Here is a 24,674-nt window from a genome sequence, read left to right as displayed (position 1 = left end):
GTAATCAAGCAGGACCCTATGGGGCCTTTCTGGGACAGATTCCCCCCCCCCCCCCATGTCCTCCATCTGCCTCTTGTTTATAGAAAAACTTTAGCCTCCTAGGCTTTCCCCAAGTTCCAAAAATAAATTTAATCAGAGAAGTGAGAAAATGCAGAAACAAAGGAAAACAGTCAAACAGGACAAAATAATAATGGTTTAACCGTTAAAGTCAAGGACCTTTCGTTCCTCCTCAAGGGTTATAGATAATATTCTGAGCCATACCCTTAGAGCTGTTTTGCAAATACTGAAAATCCCACCAGGTGGAAGAAGTTAACTAAATGCTGCCCACAAGCACATAGACCCCAGACTGGTTGGAACCAGAAGCTTGATGATGCTGACTCCCGATTACCTCACCACCAACCAATCAGGAGTGTCCACGAGCTGACCATGCACCCTGCAACCCTCTCCCTCGCCCTGTCTTTAAAAACCTTTCCCTGAAAGCCATCAGAGAATTTGGGTCTTTTGAGCATTAGCTGCGCATGCTCCTTGTTTGGCGCCTGAGGTAGATGCTGCACTTTCCTTCACCACAACCTAGTGTCAATAGATTGGCTTTCCTGCATAAGGGCAAATGCACCCAAGTTTGGTTTGGTAACATACTGACAATATTTCTTCTGGTCCTGATAACTTCCAGACAGGGTGGTTTAGTGGTTAGGAATATGGGTAGAGGCCTGATTAAATCCGAGCTCTGTTGTTTCCTAGCTGTGTGATTCCATATAAATTATTTAACCCTTCTGTGCCTTAGCATTTTATTGTTTAACACAGGAATAATAATAATACCTACTTCACGGGTTATTGAAGAATAAGTGAGTTAATATTCAAAGTGCTTAGTTCAATGCCTAGCACATGGTAAGAGCTCAAAAGTTATTTTCCTTAATGGCCAGTTCTGTGTATTGGCACACCTCACTCATCATGCTAAAAAATACCATAATACTCATGAACCAGAATAACTGAGTGACAAACTCTTGTTCTGGCCAGTGAGCACTCACTGCCCTTTGCTCAGCACAAGTGGTGGTAGCCATTCTAAATGGGAAGAAGTTTTCGGAGAAGAAATCACTGGCTGTATAGGCATCTTAAATGTTTGTAATAAGTGTGGCAGGGAGAAAACCTACAATTAATTTTCAGAAGTTTTCAGCCTCAGACTCCAAATGTATATATGCCTGCTGTATATGAACTTCCACATTTACCAATCAGCTTGACTGACTTGGCTTCTGGTCTCTTACCTTTTGGTCTCTTATCTCACAAGTCAGATGCATTTAATTAATATTAGTCATCTAAATATTATGGATACCCTATTTAAAAATAGATTAAACTAGTAAATCCATTGAGTAGCATGATTGAGTAGCATGTAGCTTTAAAAACCAAAGAATATTTCTGTAAAATGCTATGGAGTGGCCATATTAAGTGAAAAACAAGGTGGAGAAGATGTATAGTACTGATTATTTAAGAAAGACTATAAATGTGTGTGTATAATCTTGTTTGCTTACATTAAAAAAAAAAAACTTAAATGGTTACCTATGGTGGAAGTGGGAGATGGGGGCAGAGGAACCAGTTGGAGGGGATCAGGATGGAAACTAGACTTTTCTGAATATATGCTGAATTTTGTATTTTTTACGTCAGAATTAAAGAAAAACCCTAAAAATCCAAAGCAAAGTGAAACAAATGAGCTGTAATTTTGTAGCAAGTTGGTGGCTTCAATACCCAGGAATGTGTCAGTTATCTTTAAAGCACAAAATTTTCACACCCTTAGTGGGATATCCCCAAGGGCAAAAGGAACTGGAAAGAAATCAAACTCCTCAGTACTTATATTGTTAATAACTATGAAAATCAGAAATGAGGATTTTCAGTGTAAGAGAAAAGAGACATGAAACTGAATAAGGTAAGTAAAAATTCTGTAATTCTAAATTTGAATGGGAAATAACAGTATGAAGACCATTAAATAATGTCTAAATACCATTTCCCATTAAAACGAACTAGGGCTCCTTAGAGATAAGGCTGATTCAGATCTTGGGCAGGGCAGTCAAATGGTTGATGAGGGACAATTTTTCTTTAATTCATCTAATAAAAGGAATTACAAAATTTGAAAAGCAACATTTTTCACCTTGTAAACAAAAAACAATCATTGGTAACTAGAATCTTAGCTAGTAAATACATTTTATTTCATTTTATTATTCACTCATTCCTATATATATATATATATGTATTCAAATTTTCCATAATAAAAAATGATTTGAACACATTCTTTTACAAATGTCACTTTCTTTCTAAGAAAGCTTAGAACCATTTCAGTACTTCATACTTAAACTGATTTATTTTTTCTTGTGTTATTTCTTTCTTGTTCCTAGAGAGGTAGGAGAAATGCCAATTAATTCATGGCTCTTTTTCTTTTCTGGACAGCCTCACAGAACTAAGCCTTCAGTTGGGTTGGTTATTGGCCCCTGGCAATGGCATGCAAGATAAATAATGAAACTAAATTCAGATCTCACAGAACCTCAGTTATTGGGCTTTATTGAGTTTCTGTTATTTGACATTTAGATCCCCAGATATTTACTTTTGAAGTGCAAATACAAACCAATAAGCCCTGTGTCTGTTAAGCATTATGGCGCTCTGCTATGTGGAATATAGAAAAAATATGGATATAGATACAGATAGGGAGAGAGAGGCAGAGAGTTTAATATATATTATGTTAAATATATTATGTCTTTAAATATTTGTACATACACAAAAGGTATGTATATGTTCCCTGTAGCCTATCATGATCCTTAAAGACCTGAATGGTTTTATGACGTTGCTGATCCTGTCTTCTATTTTGAAGACTATTAAAAAATGGGATTAATTTCCCACTCTTAGACATATATCTGGACAAAACTAAAATTCAAAAATTACTGCACTCCTATGTTCATAGTAGCACTATTCACAATAGCCAAGACATGGAAACAACCTAAATGTCCATTGGCAGATGAATGGATAAATAAGATGTGGTACATATATACAATGGAATATTACTCAGCCATAAAAAAGAATAATGCCATTTGCAGCAACATGGATGGACCTATAGATTACCATACTAAGTGAAGTAAGTCAGACAGGGAAAGACAAATACCATAAAGATAACACATGTGGAATCTAAAATATGACACAAATGAACATATCTACAAAACAGAAACAGACTCACATAGAGAACAGACTTGTGGTTGCCAAGGCGTTGGGGAGGGATGGAGTGGGAGTTCTGGGTTAGCAGATGCAAACTATTATATATAGAATGGATAAACAACAAGGTCCTACTGAACAGCACAGGGAACTATATTCAATAGCCTGTGATAAACCATGATAGAAAAGAATATAAAAAAGAATGTATATATGTATAACTGAATCACTTTGCTGTCTAGCAGAAATTAACACAACACTGTAAATCAACTATACTTAAAGAAAAAGTTGCAACAACAAAAAATAGATTAATTTTTTAAAATGAGTGATGTGGGTAATATGTGAGAGGAGATTTTGACAATTGACATAAGACAATGGTGGACAGAGACTGATTCCGAAATTTTAGAAATTTCCACATTTGAATATTCTCACGAAGAGAAGGGATAGCTGCATGGCCTGGAAGTTGCACGCAAGTTGCTGGTTGACAGTTTAAACCAGATTATGTAGAGATACTAAGCCCCAGATAGTGGAAGAGGGCCACCATCTTTTGCATAAGTAAGAGTCGCCCAGACCCAGGCAAAGCGGAAATGGGTCCCAGACAGAGGGACCCACCTTGGGTGAAGTAACGAAGTTATAAAGGGTCAAAGGGCGAGAGATTTTATACCAACGGGTGAGGTCAGCGCGCCTAAGGTTGAGGCGTGGAGTGAGGGGAGCAGTGATTGTCGGCGGGAACCTCAAGCTCAACTGGGAACCACGCTCAGTCGGGCCATCTCTCCGTTCCGTCCCCGGCTCTGGAGGCGTCTCCACCGGGGGTGCGGGGGGTGGGGGGGATGGGGGCGGCAACGGGGTGTGGGGGAAGGGAGGGAGCGGAGGCGGGGGGGGCGGGGAGCAGGGGACTGACGCGCCGGCGTCACCCTGCGGCGCGTCACGTGCGGCGTCGGCAGCCATGGCGGGAAGCGAGCCGCGCAGCGGAGGCGGCTCCCGTCAGCCTCACCACAGCGACTGGGGCCGCCTGGAGGCTGCCATCCTCAACGGCTGGAGGAACTTCTGGCAGTCGGTGGGCAAGGAGAGGGCGGCTCCGAGGGCCTCCCCGGAGGAGGCGGACGAGGAGGCCAGCTCGCTAACGCGGCTGCCGGTGAGCGTCGGCCGCCACCCGCGGAGGACCGCGGGCCGGGCCGGGAGGGGCGCTCGCCGGGGCGGCCTCTGGGGGCCGGGGCAGGGGGGAGCCTCCCTGGGCTCGGCCTGTGTCTGGCCCCGTCCCTGCAGCCATTCCGGGCAGTGTCGTCACCTGAGGGCAGCGGCTGAGCAGAAACGCCTTGGCGTTGACCCCTGGTGCCCCGCAGCTGGGCCGAAGGTCGCCCCGACACTCACCTGCAGGTTGTGCCCTGGCAACTAGCCAGATCACCCTCCGGTTTTCTACCCCCAAAACAGGTCTAGGGACTGGGGCACCCTGAACATCAGGTTAAGGAAACGCGGAGACCATGCCAGACGTTCTGGAAATCATGGAAAGCGTCCAGTGTCTTGTGTTCTCAGCATCTATCATCCCAGCTTCCATGTACCGAAACACCTGGTGGTCCCGCAAAACACACACTCTCCTAGGATTTTGCGACTGTTATCTTACCTGTATTTCAAGTGACAAAACTGACAATTGAAAGTAAATGACTAGGGACTTCCCTCTCGGTCCAGTGGTTAAGACTTCACTTTCCACAGCAGGGGGTGCAGGTGGATCCCTGGTGGGGAGCTAAGACCCCACATGCCTCTGGCCAAGAAAACAAAACATAAAACAGAAGCAGTATGATAACAAATTCAATAATGACTTTAAATATGGTCCACATTAAAAAAAATCTTTAAAAAAATGCGGGGAAGTAAATGACTAAGTTACGAGGGCCTCAAGTTACAGCAGGCCAGGAGAATTACACACATTTTTCATTTTTAAACTTTTCAGGTGGATAGGAAAACGGAGAGAGGAGAATTTCTTAGAAATTATTAAAATGCTGTATCTCAGCTGGACTATTGACACTCTGAGGTACATCAGAAATTAAAAACTGCAGGCTTAGGTTGCCTCCATGGTTCTCCTTGCAGAGGTTCTCTGAAATAACAGATTTTACAGAAGAACGCAGGTGACAGATTTACTCTTTGATTTGATGTAATGATAAAATCAGAAGTTTGTCCGCTTGGTATTTTATTTTGAAGAATAAATTATTTCATTAAGCAGTTCATTCAAATAAATGGTGTGGCAGAATATCCATAAGGAAAAATTAAATAAAGTGGTTATTTTACTTGAAAAATACCAGAACAGTGGGAGTTATTTCAGGAATGTTTCGATATGTCAAAAATGAAATGTTCATTATGATTCTGTCCTGAGACAGGAAATTAACTTCAGCATGATAGATTTCATCGTTAAAAATAATGACCGTTGAATTCCCTCATGGTCCAGTGGTTAAGACTGTGCTTCCACTGCAAGGGGCACGGGTTCCATCCGTGGTCAGGGAAGTTCCACATGCCGCCGCAAAAAAAAAAACAAAAAAAACTGTTAAGTTGATTTTTTGTTATTTAGTATAAAAACTTAATTTTGTAATTTATCATGATAGATTTAATTATTAAAATGATACACTGTTCAGTTGACCTTTGGTTTCCTAGTATAATATAATTATTTGTTATTTTGTAATTTATTATTTATTTATTTTTAATAAATTTATTTATTTTTGGCTGCATTGGGTCTTTGTTGCTGCGCGTGGGCTTTCTCTAGTTGCGGCGAGCAGGGGCTACTCTTCATTGAGGTGCGCGGCCTTCTCATTGCGGTGGCTTCTCTTGTTGCGGAGCACGGGCTCTAGGAGTGCCGGCTTCAGTAGTTGTGGCTCACAGGCTTTAGAGCGCAGTCTCAGTAGTTGTAGCACACAGGCTTAGTTGCTCCGCGGCATGTGGCATCTTCCTGGACCAGGGCTCGAACCCGTGTACCCTGCATTGGCAGGCGGATTTTTAACCACTGCGCCACCAGGGAAGTCCCTGTAATGTATTATTTAAAAAAAACTTTTTACCATAATAAATTATTCATCCCTTTAACCTACTTGCTGCTTCCCTGTGTTTCAGATTGATGTACAGCTATATATTTTGTCATTTCTTTCACCTCATGATCTATGTCAGTTGGGAAGTACAAGTCGTTATTGGAATGAAACTGTACGAGATGCAATTCTGTGGAGATATTTTCTGTTGCGGGATCTTCCTTCTTGGTCTTCTGTTGACTGGAAGTCTCTTCCAGATCTAGAAATCTTAAAAAAGCCTATATCTGAGGTCACTGATGGTGCATTTTTTGACTACATGGCAGTGTAAGTATCTAGTTTTACGAATTAAAAAGAAGATATTAAATTTGACTATATTACAAGTCAGTAGTCTAAGTTAGTCTTGGCCCTCCTACTAATTTGTTGCATGAATTTTGAGTCTGAGTGTCCTTTTGTAAAAATTGGGGGTTAGGTAAAATAACTTCCTTCGTAGAACCCTTTTAGCGTTCCCATTTTGTTATTTCCCTGTAGTACCTAAGTAGAGTATTTGAATAATTATAGGTAGTTTATATGGCAAGAAGTAAAACACTTCTTAAAATTTTCATTATCTTTAGAACACTTGTCATTTTGTTAAAATAAATACTTTTCCATATCCAGAGAAGGAAAGGCCAGAGTTCAGACAGGAGTTCTTTTGCATGGAAGGAAACCATTCTTAAGTTTCTGGGAAATAAGATTTTGTTATCACGCAAATGCATTGACATTTTCGAATATCATGTATTTGAGAGAATTAATCTTATTGAGCAGCTATAGTGTATTGGATTCTACGATGGATGTTTTATGTATGTTTACTTATTTAATTCTCATGCAATAAGAAGGTATTTTCCTTGTGTTATGGATGTGGAATGAAGGTTCTGCATGGTTATGGATTTGTCTGAGGTCGTATAATTTGTAAGGGACTGTAATGTCGTTAGTTCTGGATATAACCTGTTTTATTAAGAGCCCCAAATTTAAGGCATTGTAAGTAAAATTTAAAGAATATCTGTGCATTAGGTAAGAATTGTTTTGCTGTGGTAGATTTAATAGCTACATGTGGGACTTTTTTTCATATTTTAAGTTATTCAGAATCTTTCCTTATTCCAATACAGATGCCATTACATCAAGTCTTGTGAGACTACTTGATTAAAATATACATGTATGTAATTTTAACAAGTGCTGCTGTACTCTCACTTGCTAGTGTTACCTCTTCGTTGTCCCACAGCCAACCATAACATCAAGTGTTTCTGGACGCTGTGGAACCACGTTTTCCTAGGGATAGAAATAATCGTAATAACGACCATTTGTGATCATATAAATTATTTCTGATCCTTACGACCCTGGATTGATTGTTATTGCTCAAATAATGCAGATGAAAAAACTGAAGTTTAGACTATAAGTGGCTTATATGACTAATTAAAGTAGTGAGGCTTGGCCAGATCTACATAGCTGCAAAGTTGATTTTTTTTCCTTCTTGAATTACAAGGTTCCTAAGTAAAGATGGTTGTCTTGTAACGTTAGTTATTGTCTTAACCAGCTCGATTTAAAGGACTTTAGGTTTTATTTTTATTTGAGTAACTTTGTTTTAATTTTTGATAACATGTTGAATTGCTAGTTTAGAAATTTATAGCTATTGAAAAAGTTGAGTTGTTTCTTTCACATGATTCTTAGTTTGCTAGGTTACCTATAAGGAACATTTGAGCTGCCCTGTAATTAATACTTATTGAACTGTTACTGTTAATAGAAGTACCCTAAGAAATTTGGTTATATTGGTAGCTTTAGTAATTTTTTTTCTTTTTTTTCTCTAGGGACATTTATACTAACTATGTAGTTTATGTTTAGTACAGGGTTTCACAGTCTTGGCACTATTGACATCTTGGACCAGATGTTATGGGAACTGTCTTGTGTGTGCATTGTACGATGTTTAACAGCATCCCTGGACTCTAGACCTTAGGAAATGTTCCCTGGGTGTGCAAAATCTCCCCAGGTTGAGAATCACTGCTTTATGTAGTGAATTTTAAGCATTGAAACACGTGTTAGACCAAGTGTTTCATGAGAGAATCTAAATGAAAAATTAGAAAGTAAGTAACCTATTCCCAGGGAAGACCTCCTCAGCTACTAGACCACTACTACTCCCATAGCATCTTGTGATTTTTTCTGTCATGGAACTCAGCATACGTATTATAATGGTGCCTGTCCTCCACTGCCCTCCGTGAGGATTGGGACTGTATAATCATTATATCCCTTTTGTCTAGCAAGTTCTCAATACATTATATATTGTTGAATGAATAACTGACTAAGTAAGTGTCTGTGTTAATTTTCTAAATGTGACAATTTTATACAGCTATAAAATGTGCTGTCCGTATACAAGAAGATCCTCAAAATCTAGCCGTCCTATGTATGGAGCTGTTACCTCATTTTTACACTCATTGATCATTCAGAATGAACCACGATTTGCCATGTTTGGACCAGGTTTGGAAGAACTAAATACATCTTTGGTGTTGAGCTTGATGTCTTCCGAGGAGCTTTGCCCAACAGCTGGTTTGCCTCAGAGGCAGATTGATGGTAATTTTCATGTTAATCTACAGTACATAATAATTCAAACACTTTGAGCTTGACTCTAATGTGAAATAGAAAGATATTAGTTTTTAAATTAACTCTTTGTTATAATGAAATATACTGATTTGGTGCATGGGAGCCCTCAGGTCTCTATGGACTGAAAGAATTAATTTACTTTTTATAAGAGGTAAGCTTTCTCTTACTTCCTCAGTCCAGAATATGAGATTATCTGAAAACAAATTGTATGTTATCAAAATGTTATATTTGTTTGCTATAAAGCAGAAACTAACACACCACTGTAAAGCAATTACACTCCAATAAAGATGTTATAAAAAAGAAGTTATATTTGTACATTTACCATATTTTAAAAGAATGTTAACAGCAAAATCCATTCAGCACCTACTATATGCAAAGTACTTTGATATATATTGGAATTTCAAAAAAGAGCTAAATTATCACCTTACCTTTATTTCTATGAAAAACAATAGCAACAACAGCCATGTAGTTAGTTTGGTAAACAGGATATATAATAAACATGCATAACAGTGTAAACTAGCTTGTGCTTTACTTATTCATTTTTTGAGAGTACCTATTACATACTAAAGATGCAGAGATTTAAAACAAACAACATCAAAAATCTCCTGTTTGCCCTGAAAGGTACTTGGTCTAAACGAGGGCAGACATGTATGCAGGTGATTAGAATGTGGTGTAATTAGCTCCTGTGTAGAAAGGTAAGGGTCAGAGAAGGCTCTGCATTGAACATGATGCCTTACATGAGTCAATAGGATAAGTAGGGGTAGGCCATCAAAAAAAGGGTAAAATATTCTAAGCAGTGAGAACTACATTTCTAAAATCCCAAAGTTCTGAGTGTGCATGACACACTTGAAGTAGCTCTGTGTGTCCAGAGTGGGGCCAGGTGAGAAGATGCTTGTATGTCAAGCATTTGTTGAAGGATTTTAAGCAGAGAAGTAAGATGAACAAGATGGCATTTTGGATAGATCACTCTGGCTCCTGAATGGAGAATTGATTAGAAGGGTTAAGAAACCACTACAATATTATGATAAAAATATGAAGGATATAGAATTGACTCAATGTGTGTTAGCAGTAATAAGGATAATTCCTGGATTTTGGTCTGATTTTCATATTGGATGATGGTGCCATTCACTAGGTTAAGGAAACACAGGAGGAAGAGGAACTTTTGATACAAGTAGAGATGCCTGCTATACGCTAGCCACTTGAATGGAAGGTCCATTAGGGCGGAAATCTTGTTAGCTTTATTCTTAGCTGTGGTGCCAGGCACATAGTAGGCATTCAGTATATATTTGATGAGTGAATGAACGAATGACTTTATGGATTACTTTATGCATCCATATCTCAAGAGAAAGATCTGGGCTAGAAATGAAGATTTGGGAATCATATGAAGTCCACATGGACTTGGAAGTTTCTGAGGATAGAGAGGAATAGTGTGAACCAGGTGCTGAAATCGTCAGTGAACGTTTGGAGGAAGGGATTATCAAAAGGAGATTCATAAATGACAAGGTTAAGGATGGGAGATGGTATTACAGCTAAATGGTGTGCGTGTCTCAGAGAGATGGAGTTTTTTCAAGAGGGTTGGTGAGTAATGGTTAAGACATGGCATTGAGGAGTAAAGAGATCATTCACCTCATCTCTTTACCCTGAGATGTGAGAGAATAGGTAACTTTGTTACTGGAGACCCCACTGTTAAGAGAAGCGGCACCTAGGGACAGGCTAGTTTCAGGTAGGTCCATGAGGTGGAATGAACCCTTCAAGAAGAGGTTGGGGATATGGGGAAATTTGCTGATTGTGAAATGGCAATTTCATTCTCCAGACAGCAGCTGGAGTGATTGTTTGAAATTGCCCATCTAATTGTGCCTCAGACCCTGCAAGGTCAGGGAAGAGTGGAAGGATGAATCATTGGCAAGGTGGGGCAAAACAACATGAGAATCATATTGGGCTGAGGTTAGATGTGTTGAGAGGGGAATTTCTGGAAGTTAAACTGATGTAAACAAAGATCAGAGACATGGTAGAATTTGTTTCTGTGATCTCTCTGGGGAGGCCCCTGGTGGCGGGAGGACTAGGGCCACTTTGCCTGGGATGCTTGCAGTCCCAGCCACCAAGGTCTCTATATATGTGTTGCCCAGAATGGTGACATAAGATGGCACGGCATAGCTGCTTTAAATACCTAGAGTGGTTATTCAAGGATTAAGGATATGAAAGATGGAGTTGTCCTAATGAGGTAAGTAGAGGCCAGATTATATTAAAATTTTGTTTATCTGAAGAGCAGGGGCTTTGAAGGGAAGAGATGTAATTAAAAGCATTTTAAAGCAATCTCTCCAGCTGCTGTCATAAGAATGGATAGTTGGGGGCAGAAGTGGATTTAGGAGACTAGAAATGATTACAGAAGTCCAGGTGAGAGATAATAATTTAGACTAAAAGGTGGGGGTGAGGATGGAGAGAAGTAGACAGATCTAAGAGCACATTTATATAGCAAAAAGAGGTAAAGCCAAGGAAGAGGAGAAGGATCTTTCCAGGAGGCAAGAGGAGAATCAGCCCCGTAGTGTTAACACAGCCAAAGGAGGGAAGGAGTTAAGAAAGAAGGACGAATGACAATGTTGAATGATTTAGATATAAAATAGTAAGAAGCTAGTGTTTAGCACCTGTTACCAGTCACTCCATAGGTGTTTTATATATGTGATCTCATTTAATGCTTACAGTAACCCTAAAAAGTGTGTATTATTTCTATACTGTGATGTCAAAACAGGCTCACAGAAACAGGGGCATATGTGGCAAATTCAGGATTCTAGCCCAAGTCTAATTCCAAATTTCAGTGTCTGCCATATTTCCTCAGTTTTCTAAGGTGCCATGAATTTAAAAACAGCTTTTCAGAGTGGGGAAAAAAGGCCATTTGGTTGAATGTGTACGTGGAGTATAAGACTAATGAGAAACATAAAATAAGTGAAACTAAGCCTTAGTCTTGAGGATAAATAGTAGTAGCTGTTACGATGCAGCTGCGACTGAGAGGATGATGATAAAGTTAATGATGATAGTGATGATGGTATAAAAAGGAATGTTAAAGCCTAGCAGTTTTTTCTTCTATATCCATAGTTTATTACTATGTGAATGAAAATTGCATACGGCATATTTTCTTCAACACAAACATTTCATTTTATTCCAAAGCTATATATATAACTTGTCATAGTTTTTCATTTACTCTTTTTACTTATACCAAGTAATTTTTTTCATTCTCATCTTTTGGTGTCTTTATTAATGACTTGTTTTGATAACTGTAATTTTCTCCTTTAGGTATTGGATCAGGAGTCAGTTTTCAGTTGAGCAACCAACATAAATTCAACATCCTAATACTATATTCAACTACAAGGTAAGGCTACCTACTTGGCAACCTATCTGAGACATCAGTAATGGAATATTTTAGGGGGGTGAAGTCTGTTTAGTGTCTGTTTATGTTCTATATTTACATTTTTCTTATAGAAAGGAAAGAGATAGAGCAAGAGAAGGACATACAAGTGCAGTTAACAAGATGTTCAGTATACAGAATGAAGGGGATGATCAACAAGGAAGCCGGTACAGTGTAATTCCACAAATTCAGAAGGTGTGTGAAGTTGTTGATGGGTTCATCTATGTTGCAAATGCTGAAGCTCATAAAAGTAAGTATTATCTTATTTTCTTTTTAAAAGTGCTTTCTTTGCAAAGCAAGTAAGAAAGTATGTTTTTAGGCTTTACTGTAGCTTGTTAAGAATATCATGGCTAATTTTATCAGTGTGATTCTGTTATTACTGTTAATATTGGATTCCCAAAGCTTGATGTGCATTAGGATCACTGAGGGATCTTGTTAAAAATGCAGCTGCCTGATTCCTACCCTGGTGGATTATGACTCATAGATTTGGGTTGTGTCTTGGGCATCTGTTTTTTTAACAAGGTTTACAGAATTCTGATGCACACCGAAGTTTGATACTATAACTACATAGTGTTTTTTTGTTGTATGCTTCTGCACTTTTTGTTATTGGTGTTTTGTCTGCTTTTGGCCCTATTCAAATAATTTATGCAGGTAAATGAAAAATTTTACCTTTATTTTAATTATCCAGATAGTAGAGAGATGTGTGGAATGTTTACTTTGATTAAGTAGATTAGTTAAGAACACTATCCATATATTCTGAATAATTGCCATTCACAGTGTGATAAATAGCATGAAAATAGAATATTATTGGGCCACAAGCCAGTACTGTAATTTCTTTCTCAAATCCTCTGTGAATAAGGTAGGGTATAAATATACAATATATTATTCTCACTCGGAACAAGATAGCAGCATCCCACTGCTGAAAGAATTTACAGTTTATGGTGCACTGAAGTTAACTATAGCAACAAAAGCCAAATCCAGCTCAACTGCTGTCTAGCTGGACTCATCCCACTGCATTAATGGCCTAACAGAAGAATCGTGTCCATTTCTAGAAGTAAATCCTTTACCTCAGTCTCTTCTGTTCTTCCACATAAAACATCTGGCATTAGATTAAAAATTATAAGATACGAAAAAATATCAAAATGAAATGACCCATTGTCAAGTGATAAAGCATTCAATGGAATTAGACACAGAGATGGTCTGGATGTTAGCCCTCTCAGAAAGAGATATTAAAAGAACTATGATTAATATGTTAAAGAATCTAGTGGAAAAGATGGACAATATATGTGAACAAATAGGGATATTCAGCAGAGAGAAGGAAGCTATGAAAAAGTAAAATGGGAATGCTAAATATGAAAAATATGTTAACAGGTGAACAGTTCCTTCAGTGGACATATTAACAAAGGAAACCTTTTGTGAATGTGAAGATAGATCAATTGAAATTACCCAAATTAAAACACAAAGAGAAAAAAGAGTAGGAGTGGAGGACAAAACATTCAAGAGCTGGGGGAACCTATTAAGTGATCTAACTCAGGGGTTGGCATTTTCTTAAAGGTCCAGATAGTAAATATTTTAGACACGTGAGCCATACTGTCTCTCACAGTTACTCACCTCTGCTATTATAGTGCAAAAGTAGCCATAGACAGTTTACAAATGAATGGGCATGGCTGTTTCACAAAAAAATTTATTTATAAAAACAGATCTTCAGAGTGTGGTATGCTGACCCCTGATTCAATTTATATGTGATTGGAGTCCCAAAACATGAAAGGAGTAAGAACAGGGAAAAAGAAATTTCTGAACAGATAATGACCAAAACTATTTCAAAATTACTGAAAGAGAATAAACCACAGATCCAAGATTCACAAAGAACTCCAAACCTGATAAATAAAAAATACAGATACATCATAGCCAAACTGATGAAAACCAAAGGTAAAGAGAATATCTTGAAGGCAACCAGAGCAAAACAAAACATACATATAAAGGACCAAAGATAAGGACAGAGACTTTCTGACAGAATTGTGCTGTAAGCCAGAAGGTAATGAAGGGAAATCGTCATAGTATTCAAAGGGGGGAAAAATCTAATATCCAGCAAAGACATCTTTCAAAAATGAAGGCAAAATCAAGACTTTTTTCAGACAAACAAAATCTGAGAAAGTTCAATCAGCAGATTTGTATAACAAGAAATATTAAAGGAAGCTCTTCAGGCAGAAGAATATGATACCAGGTAGAAAACTGCATCTACAAAAAGAAATGAAGAACCTTGGGATATAAACAATATACCTATACATAAAATATTTTTTCTAATTTTAATTTATTTATCATTATGTGAAGGAAAAACAGTAACAATGTATTATGGGTTTATGATATTTTTAAATAAAATATATTGTAACAATATTACACAGCATGGAAAGGCAGAAATGGAAATATAGTATTATAAGGTTCTATATGTGAAGTTATATAATACTTTTTTTTTTTTTTTTTTTTTTCAGTATGTGGGCTTTTCATTGTTGTGGCCTCTCTGGTTGTGGAGCACAGGCTCCAGACACACAGGCTCAGCGGCCATGGCTCACAGGCCCAGCCGCTCCGCGGCATGTGGGATCTTCCTGGACCGGGCACGAACCCATGTCCCCTGCATCGGCAGGCGGACTCTCAACCACTGCGCCACCAGGGAAGCCCTATAATACTTTTTAAAAGTAGACTGTTAGGGACTTTCCTGGTGGCACAGTGGTTAAGAATCCACCTGTCAATGCAGGGGACATGGGTTCGAGCGATGGTCCGGGAAGATCCCACATGCCATGGAGCAGCTGAGCCCGTGTGCCACAACTACTGAGGCTGCGCTCTAGAGCCCATGTGCCACAACTACTGAAGCCCACGTGCCACAACTACTGAAGCCCACGTGCCTAGAGCCAGTGCTCTGCAACAAGAGAAGCCACTGCAATAAGAAGCCTGCACACTGCAACGAAGAGTAGCCCCCGCTCGCCACAACTAGGGAAAGCCCGCGTGCAGCAAGGAAGACCCAATGCAGTCAAATAAATAAATAAATTAAAAACTAAAAAAAAGTAGACTGTTATAAGTTTAAAATATACATTGTAAATCCTTGAGCAACCACTAAAAAAAGTGTAACAGAGGTATAGTTAAATAAGCCAGTAAAGATAAAATAGAATCATTAAAAAAGTCAGTTCAAAAGAAGGCAGGAAAAGGAACAAAGAATAGATGGAACAAGTCAGAATTCAAGAGGTATATGATAGATTTAAATGTACTGTGTTGATAATTACATTAAATGGTTTTTTTCTATTATATAACAAATTACTGCCAACCTAGTGGCTTAAAACAGCATCTGTTTATTAGCTCAGAGTTCTCTATGTCTGAAGTCTTGAGCACGGCATGGCTGGGTTCTCAGCCTAGGTCTCAGAGGCTGAAATTAGGGTGTCAGGTGGGTTACATCCCTTTCTGGAGGCTCTAGGGAAAAATCTGCTTTCTAGCTCGCTCAGTTATTGGCTGAATTCAGCTCCTTACTGTTGTATGGCTGAGGTCCCTGTTTCCTTGCTGGCTGTCAGCTTGGGGCAGCTCTCAGCTTCACAGGCCATCGTCATTCCTTATCATGTGACTCCCTCTGTCTTCAGATCCAGCAATGGAGAGTCTCTCTCACTAGGAAGAATCTCATCTGTTTTAAGGGGTCACCTGATTAGGTTAGGCTCACTGAGTTTAATCTCCCTTTCTTGAAGTCAGCTGTGTCTTATAGTATAGCCTAATCATGTCAGTGATAATCCCACTGTATTAACAGATTCCTCCCACACTCAGAGGAGAAGGGATTATACTGGGGTATGAGTCATTGGGGTCATTTTAGAATTCTGCCTACCACAAAATGTCAGTGATTTACACTCCAGTGAAAGGCAGAGATTTTCAGTTTGGATAAAAAAGCTAGACTCAATTATATGTTTAAGTTTTGGAAACTACGACCTTTGAAAGAAAGGGTAGTGACAGCTACAGAATTTGTGAGAGGAAAATATCTATATCAAGGTATTTTTGCTTTTAAACCATAGAGACATCTGAGTGGTACTGTTTTTGTTCTCTCTGATTTCACCTAAATTCCTGTCCTTGCAAGGCTGATTAATGTAGTTTTACAAAAGATCAGTAAATGAACACAGCAATAGAGGCAGTTTGTTATGTTTGCATCCTGGTAATTTTTTGCTTCTCTTGTTTTGTTAGTTTTTAATTTTGTTTTATTATTTTTTAAGTCATTACAAGTAATGCAAATTAAGGGTTTTGACTACATTCCTTAGGACATGAATGGCAAGATGAATTTTCTCGTATTATGGCAATGACAGATCCAGCTTTTGGATCTGCAGGAAGACCAATGCTGGTTTTATCTTGTATTTCTCAAGCTAATGTAAAAAGAATGCCCTGTTTTTATTTGGCCCATGAGCTGCGTCTGAATCATCTAAGCCACCCATGGATGGTAAGGTCCTATTTTCTCTGGTGAGAAAAATCTCATTTTATTTTTCACTCTACTTTCTAATTGATTTTTATTTTTAAAATTCTTTTCTACTCATTCTCTTAAATAAAATAACATTCTAAGAGTCAGTTTTAGTAGCTTAATTGGTGGGAGATATTTGGTATCAAAGCTGACCTCTGAGATAGATAATAAACCTCATATTGGTAGTAATTATAAGACAGAAGAGAAGATGATATTTTTTAATCTGAGCTCTCTAGAAGACCAAACTTGAGTGACTCACCCAAAGTCTATTGGGATCTTTTTAGTCCTGTTCTTTTTTGAGTGTCCGGGAAAATGTCCCACTTAATTATAAGATTTTTCACTCAGTTTCTTATTGACAGTAATCTCTTTCATTTGCTCATAGGTCCAGGATACAGAGGCTGAAACTTTAACTGGTTTTTTGAATGGCATTCAGTGGATTCTTGAAGAAGTAGAATCTAAGCATGCAAGATGATCCTCCTTTTAGACCTTGGGAACTGAAAGCATTTGGAACTTGTTACTAAGGTCGTGATGTGGATATTTGCTCAAGTCAGCTCATTCTGCCCTGCCTTTTTGCAGGTAGGGTTTATATTGGACAGCTGTAGCTACTCTATTTTTTAATATAATTTTTACTTTTTACCTTAAATCAATTACAAGAAAAAAGTTTCAGTGCTAGCATTTGGCCCCAAAATGAACCTTTTAATATCTTTAAATAACTTATATATACATATATATATATATATTTTTTTTTAATATTAAATTCTGGAAAAACAAGTTTGTGCCTCTCTCATTCTTTGTGGTTTCTCTTCTTTTCATTTCAAAGATTGCCATAGCGGGTAATAGCAAATTTACTAAGCTTTCAATAGGTTCTTTTCAAAGGTCCTTAACTGGTTATCAGAAAAGAAGTTTCTATCTATTTTTAATAAATGAACTATTTAAAACTGAATATTCACTGGAATTTCATTTACTATTATGGCCATACAACTTCTGTTTCTTTTCTGAAACAGTAGGAATTAACTTTATATCATATTCACTACTAACTCAGTGAAAATAACTGGAAATTCTTGCTATTTTCAAATAACTTTGAAAGCTCATGAGGTGCTAAAGCCAAATTTTATTCCTTACTCATAGAGAAAATATTCCAGAGACGCTCATGATCATATGACCTCCTATTCACTAATTGCTTGCACTTTGCAGAGGAAACATTACAGTCCTCCTATCTCATTGGAATTGAAGAATTTTTAAATTATAATTTAAAAAGCATAATATTCTTAGTGGTGCTGCACCCAAGATACAGCGTCCATCCTGCGAGCAGGTGCCGTTTCAAAGAAAGGAGCTCTCACATCTTGGGTGTACTTATCCAGAACTTAGCTTCAGCACTTGTATAGTTGGGGGCAGAGTGAGAAATGCTGACATCCTGCTCCTCCTAGGAAGGTTGCCCTCTGACTTGGAGAGAGAGTGCTGTTTCCTCGGCTGCCCCAGTCTAGAATGGAGTTTCTTTTTTCTGAGCTGGAGGAGGGAAGGAGGGGAGCGGGTCTTGGTTCAAATCCCACAGACTCTTACTGTTCTTACTGAGTTTTAGTATATATATATATTTGAATAAATGTTTCTTCATTTGCTGTATGCTCTTAGGACCATTTACAGAGATTTTAATGATTTTTTTTGTAGTCCATTTTTGTCTTTATTTTATTTTATTTTTTAATGATTTTGAAAAATTAATTTTCTCCAGTTTCTCTAGGGAGCCATTACATGGAACTCTTCATGCTGTTATGCCAAAAGTAGATCTACTCTCCCCTTTTTTTAATTATATGTAGTTATGTTACCTCATTCATTCCTGATGTTGGTAATTTATGTCTTTTTTCTTCATGATCAGTCTGGCTAGAGTTTTATTGATTTTATTATTCTCAAGAACCAGCTTTAGGTTTTATTGATTTATTCTATATTCTGTTTCATTGACTTATGCTCTAATCTCTATTTTTCTGCTTTTTAAATGTAAAAAAAATTTAATTTCATCTTCCCTTTTTTAGATTATTAAGGTACAAACTTAGGTCATTGATTCTATTTCTTAAAAAAAAAAAAAAAGGAAAAGCTATAGATTTTCCTCAAGCCCTCTTTAGCTGCATCCACATGTTTTTTTATATTGTATATTTATTATCATTCAGTTAAAATATTTTCTAATCCCATGTGATTACTTTTTCAATCCAGTGATTATTTAGTAGTATTGTTTTAGTGTTGTTTAATCTCTATTTCCTAGATAATTTATTGACATCTAATTCAATTATCTTTTTATCAGAGAACATACTCTGTAAAATTTCAGTCTTTTTAAATTTATTGAGACTTGCTTTATGGCCCAGCTTATGGTCTATTCTGGTGAGTGTACCACATGCACTTGAAAAGAGTTTATATTATAGTTTTTTGGTGTAATATTTGGTACCTATCTATTAGGTCAAGGTAGTTGACAGTGTCCAGATATTTTTACATGGCTATATTGATTTTTGTATAGTTGTTTTATCAATTACTAATAGAAAGGCATTAAAATCTTCAACTGTGATTTCCTATTTTTCCTTTTAATTCTGCCAATATTTGCTTCATGTATTTTGATGCTGTTTTTAAATGCACACACATATATGACTTTATCTTCCTGACGATTTGGCCTTTTTATCATTATGAAATGTCCTTTTTGCCAATAATACTCATTGTCTTGAAATCCATTTTCTAGTATTAATATAATCAATCCAGCTTTTAAAAAATATTGTTCTCATGGTATATCTTTTCCATCCATTTACATACAACCTAAATTTGTTTTTATATTTTAAGTGTATCTCCTATAGATAGAATATAGTAAATCTTGCCTTTTCCTTTTCCATTCTGGCAATACCTACATTTTAATTAGAATGTTTAGATTATTTACATTTAATGTGATTATTGATATGATTGGGTTCAGATCTACTGTTTTATTATTTGCTTTTTCATTTATCCCTTCTTCACCAATGTTGCTTCTGTATTCCTTCTGTTCTATTTTGAATTATTTTTTTTTTTTTTAGAAATTGATTAAAATTTTTCTAGTAGCTTTTCTCTTTGCATTTTTTAGAGGTTGCTCTAGTGATTACAACATATACAGCTTCCAAAGTTTTCTTATAGTTAATATTGTACCAATATGTGTAATATGTCAAAATGTAACTTTATGCCCTATTATTCTCCTCACCACTCTTTTTTGCTAACACCTATTGAATGTATTACACTTACCTATGTTATAAATCCCAGAAGACAGTGTTACAGTTTTTGATGAAACAGTCATATATATTATAAAGAAATTAAAAGAAGAAAAAATTTTTTAAAATAATGAAAGTATTTTTTTATTATTTTCAAGATGTAAGCATACCTTGTTTTATTGTACTTTGCTTTATTGTATTCCACAGATACGCATATTTTACAAATGGAAGGTTTGTGGCATCCCTGCACTGAGCATCTCTGTCAGTGCCATTTTTCCAGCAACATTTGCTCACTTCATGTCTCTGTGTCAGATTTTGATAATTCTTGGAATATTTCAAGCTTTTTAATTAGTATTATAATTGTTATGGTGATCTGTGATCAGTGATCTTTGATGTTACTACTATGACTTGCTGAAGGCTCAGATGATGATTACCATTTTTTAGCAGTTAGGTATTTTTTAATTAAGATATTTATTGTATCTTTACAATAAATTAAAATTAAGGTATTTATTTAATTAAGATATTGTATTTTTAGACATAATGGTGTTGCACACTTAATAGACTACAGTATACTGTAAATATAATTTTTTTAAAATTTTTATTTATTTATTTTTGGCTGTGTTGGTTCTTCATTTCTGTGCGAGGGCTTTCTCTACTTGCGGTGAGCAAGGGCCACTCTTCATCGCGGTGCACAGGCCTCTCACTGTCGTGGCCTCTCTTGTTGTGGAGCACAAGCTCCAGACGTGCAGGCTCAGTAGTTGTGGCTCACGGGCCTAGTTGCTCCACGGCATGTGGGATCTTCCCAGACCAGGGCTCGAACCCACGTCCCCTGCATTGGCAGGCAGATTCTCAACCACTGCGCCACCAGGGAAGCCCTAAATATAACTTTTTTATATACTTGGAAACCAAAAAATTTGTGTGACTCACTTTATTGCAGTATTTGCTTTATCGTAGTGGTCTGTAACCAAATCTGCAGTATTTCTGAGGTATGCCTGTATATAAAATCATGGGTTGACAATTTTATTCTCTCAGCCATTTCAAGATGTTCTTTTGTTCTCTTCTGGCCTCTAATTTCTGATAAGAAGTCATTCTCTAATTGCATCTTCATTCCCTTGAATGTAATTTTCTCCCTGTTTTCAAGTTTACTTTTTGTCTTGGTTTTCAGCACTTTCACCATAGTATGCCTAGGTATGGTTGTCTTTATATTTATCCAACTTGGGGGTTAATGAGCATATTGAAAATATAAATTCATGTCATCCACCAAGTTTGGGAAATTTGGGGTCACTATTTCTTCAAATATGTTTTCTTCCCCATTCTTTCCTCTTTTCATCCCTCTTAGGTCTCCATTGTGTAACACCATTAAATGTGTTGTTATTTAACCTGTCTCTGAGGCTTTGCTCATATTTTCAGTCTTTTTTTCTCTGTTTTTCAGTTTGGATAGTTTCAACTGATTTAATGTTCAAGTTCTCAAACTCTTTCCTCTTTCATCTCAATTCTCTTGTTAAATAAATCCCGTGAATTTTTCAGTTAGATATTGTGTTCTAAAATTTCCTTTTTTTTCCCCAAATTTTATTTTTCTTCTCAGATTTCCTTTGTTTCATTGAGAGCATATGTTCCTTTGTATCACTGAGAATGGTTGTAATGGCTGCTTTAAAATCCTTGTCTGCTAATTCCGAAATCAGAAAGAGTTGATTTCAGTTGATTTTCTTTTATGAAGGGAATGAGTGTCATTCTCATTTTTCTTTGTTATGTTGCAGAATTTTGTATTGTATCCTGAAAAATATAAATGCTAAGTTGTGGAGACTCTGGATTCTGCTATTTTTCTCCAATGGATGATGTTTCTTTCGTTTAATCAGTTAACATGTTTAGACATAAATTACAAACTCTGCCCCGTGGGCAATAGCTCCACTCTCAGTTCATATCTTTTTTTTTTTAAATTTATTTATTTATTTTTGGCTGTGTTGGGTCTTCGTTTCTGCACGAGGGCTTTCTCTAGTTGTGGCAAGTGGGGGCCACTCTTCATCACGGTGCGCAGGCCTCTCACTATCGCGGCCTCTCTTGTTGCGGAGCACAGGCTCCAGACACGCAGGCTCAGTAGTTGTGGCTCACAGGCCTAGTTGCTCTGCGGCATGTGGGATCCTCCCAGACCAGGGCTCGAACCCGTGTCCCCTGCATTAGCAGGCAGACTCTCAACCACTGCACCACCAGGGAAGCCCCCTATCTTTTTTTTTTAAGTGAGCAGGTTGAGTTGGTTTTGTGCTCAAGATTCAAAGATACAGACAGAATTTGGGGATTCCCGTCCTAGATTTTTCTTTTCTAAGACTCCTGCTTTTCTCTCTAATGGCTGCAATTGCCCCCTGTCAGTACTCTCATTCCCCATGCCAGAAAGTCTGTGATTATTCTACCAGTTCCCCATGCTACAATGTATACCAATGCCTACCTGCAATCTACAAGTTAAAAAAAAAAAGTGGGAAATTACTCTGTTGAACTTCCCAGAGTATATACTCTCCACCAAAATTTGCCTGCTTCTCTTCACTATTCAGCGGTATCAGGTAGCTGCCTTTTTTGTATTAATATTACGTTCTCTGCAGAAGAATTATTCCAGTAGGAAGTTGTTGGGCCAAAAAGCATTTTGACATTTTAGCTATATCACTTTATTATTTTTTAGTAGTTGCTCTAGGAATTATAATATCCATCTGGAAATAGAATCTTGGGTTGACTTTTTTCTTTCAGCACTTTAAAGATATAATTCCATTACCTTTGGTTTCCACTGTTTTTGACGAGAGTCAGCTATTTTTGTTCCCTGAATTGAATGTGTTATACTTCCCTGGCTGCTTTAATTTTTTTTTTATTTTTAATTTTCAACAGTTTGATGTGTCTGGGAGTGATTTCTTAGTTTTGAACTAAACTAAAGAACTGAAACTCTTGGATCTCTGGCTGACCATATGCCATCAGTTTTGGAACATCTTTAGCCAATATATTTAAATATTTCTGCTGTCCAGTTCTTTCTCTCCACAGCTTCTGGAACTCCCATTTACACATACATTAGATCATTTGATATTTTGTCCCACAAAATATTATTTATTTTTTGGCCACACCATGCAGCTTGCGATTTTTTTCTATTCTGTCTAGCTTCTTATTATATCCATTCATTTTTTTAAAATTTAATCATATTTTTTAGTTCTAAAATTTTCACTTTTTTAGAGCTTCCCTTTTTCTGCTAAAACTATCTCATCATTCATTCTGTCTTTTCCACTACATTCTTTAACATATTTAATTTTTTTTTTTTTTTTTTGGTACGTGGGCCTCTCACCGTTGCGGCCTCTCCCGCTGCAGAGCACAGGCTCCGGACGCGCAGGCTCAGCGGCCATGGCTCACGGGCACAGCCGCTCCACGGCATGTGGGATCTTCCCGGACTGGGGCACGAACCCGTGTCCCCTGCATCGGCAGGTGGACTCTCAACCACTGCGCCACCAGGGAAGCCCCTAAATACTTTTTAATAATCATTTTTAACTAATTTCAACTTAGGACATTTGTGAGCATACCATACCTCTATTGACTATATTTTCTCTTGATTTGGGGCCATATTTTTCCTATTTCTCTATATGTCTCCTGTTTTTAAAAATTATACACAGGGAATTTTTCCTTAAGAGAATAGTAGATTGTGAAGTAGATAATACTTTTTATTTTGTCTTTTGTTTTTCAGACAAGTTCAGCCATCCTTTCTTTTTTCATCAGTCAGCTAGGTTGACTTGGAGCTGGACCATATCTTTATTTAACTTACCTCTTTTACAAATCAGATCGTATCTCTTGTTTCCTTTTTGCCAATCCCCAATACGTTATGCTGCCACCAAGGAGCTGATCTTATTATATTATCATCTGGAAAGGGGTTGGGTTGCCTATATAGTCAGTTTCAGTTCATCTCTAGATGTAATTCCAGCAGGGTCCTGAAACCTAAGCACTGAACAAAAATGTGAGACATTTTTCTTCCCTCTTTGTCTCTCGCCAAAATTCCTGTGGGGGAGAATTGGTGGGCTCAACAACTTGTTTTCACATTTGGAGTTCTTTCATTTACAATATGTTGTGTCAGTCATTTTGTAATTAAAAGCTTCAGTGGTATTTTTCTCATCCCAGCATAATCTCTCTTCCTATGACAGAGCTACTATTCCATCCACAGATACCCAGAATAGGCAATTGGTCCCATAAAAACAGTGTAGCTCTTTGATCACTAAAATAGCCTGATTCTCTTTGGAATTTAATTTATTTAGATTTCTTTGTATCTTCTACTCTTTGCTGGCTTAAAGTATAATTTTCATTTTATCCTGTGTTTTCTTGCTGCAATAACAATCTTTTGTGACCTACATTCTATCTGAAAACAAAACTTTTAGTGTTTTTTACACTGTCTTTTAAACACCTTATCATCTATGATCTCCTATATTACAATGTTCATTTGTTAAAACATTTTTAACATTATCTCTACACCCATTATCTGAATTATTATTATTATATATTGTGAAAAGCTCTCACATAGTCTCATTTTCCTCATGATTTTCATCATTATTTCATTTTTACTATATAGTATGATGACTTTTTACTGTTTTTTTTCTTTTTTGATGGGGTTGTGTTTACCTTCATATTCTTTGGTCCTTGGAATAAGTACTAAGCAAATTTGCATAACATACGAGATCTGATTCTTGCTACCAGTCTCATCAAATTAAATTTCCTGTATTTAAAAATGTCTAGCTGCTTATTCTTTCTACACATCTATATAAGAAGTT

At 37.2% G+C, this 24,674-nt stretch overlaps 1 protein-coding gene across 6 annotated transcripts in view; it reads left to right on the top strand.

Annotated features, from left to right (window-relative positions):
* The first annotated feature begins 4,117 nt into the window (after positions 1 to 4,117).
* FBXO4 (F-box protein 4) overlaps positions 4,118 to 24,674 on the top strand; it is a 379,144-nt gene continuing 358,587 nt past the window's right edge. For 3 of the 6 annotated variants that reach the window (XM_082622366.1, XM_082622367.1, XM_082622368.1), the window contains exons 1-5: positions 4,118 to 4,318; positions 6,274 to 6,509; positions 8,560 to 8,780; positions 12,099 to 12,174; positions 12,285 to 12,460. In XM_082622366.1, coding sequence (XP_082478492.1) covers positions 4,130 to 4,318; positions 6,274 to 6,509; positions 8,560 to 8,780; positions 12,099 to 12,174; positions 12,285 to 12,460 — 898 coding nt within the window. In that variant the 5' untranslated portion in view covers positions 4,118 to 4,129. Of the gene's footprint in view, positions 4,319 to 6,273; positions 6,510 to 8,559; positions 8,781 to 12,098; positions 12,175 to 12,284; positions 12,461 to 16,493; positions 16,670 to 17,069; positions 17,392 to 24,674 lie in introns of those variants that run through there. The other 3 variants (XR_014294162.1, XM_082622365.1, XM_082622369.1) reach the window with 3 other exon arrangements.

Source organism: Mesoplodon mirus (assembly GCF_964341445.2).
Source record: "Mesoplodon mirus genome assembly, chromosome: 5".
Lineage (NCBI taxonomy): Eukaryota > Metazoa > Chordata > Mammalia > Artiodactyla > Ziphiidae > Mesoplodon > Mesoplodon mirus.
Note: the sequence above shows the minus strand (reverse complement) of the source record. Positions and strands in the feature narration are given on the sequence as shown.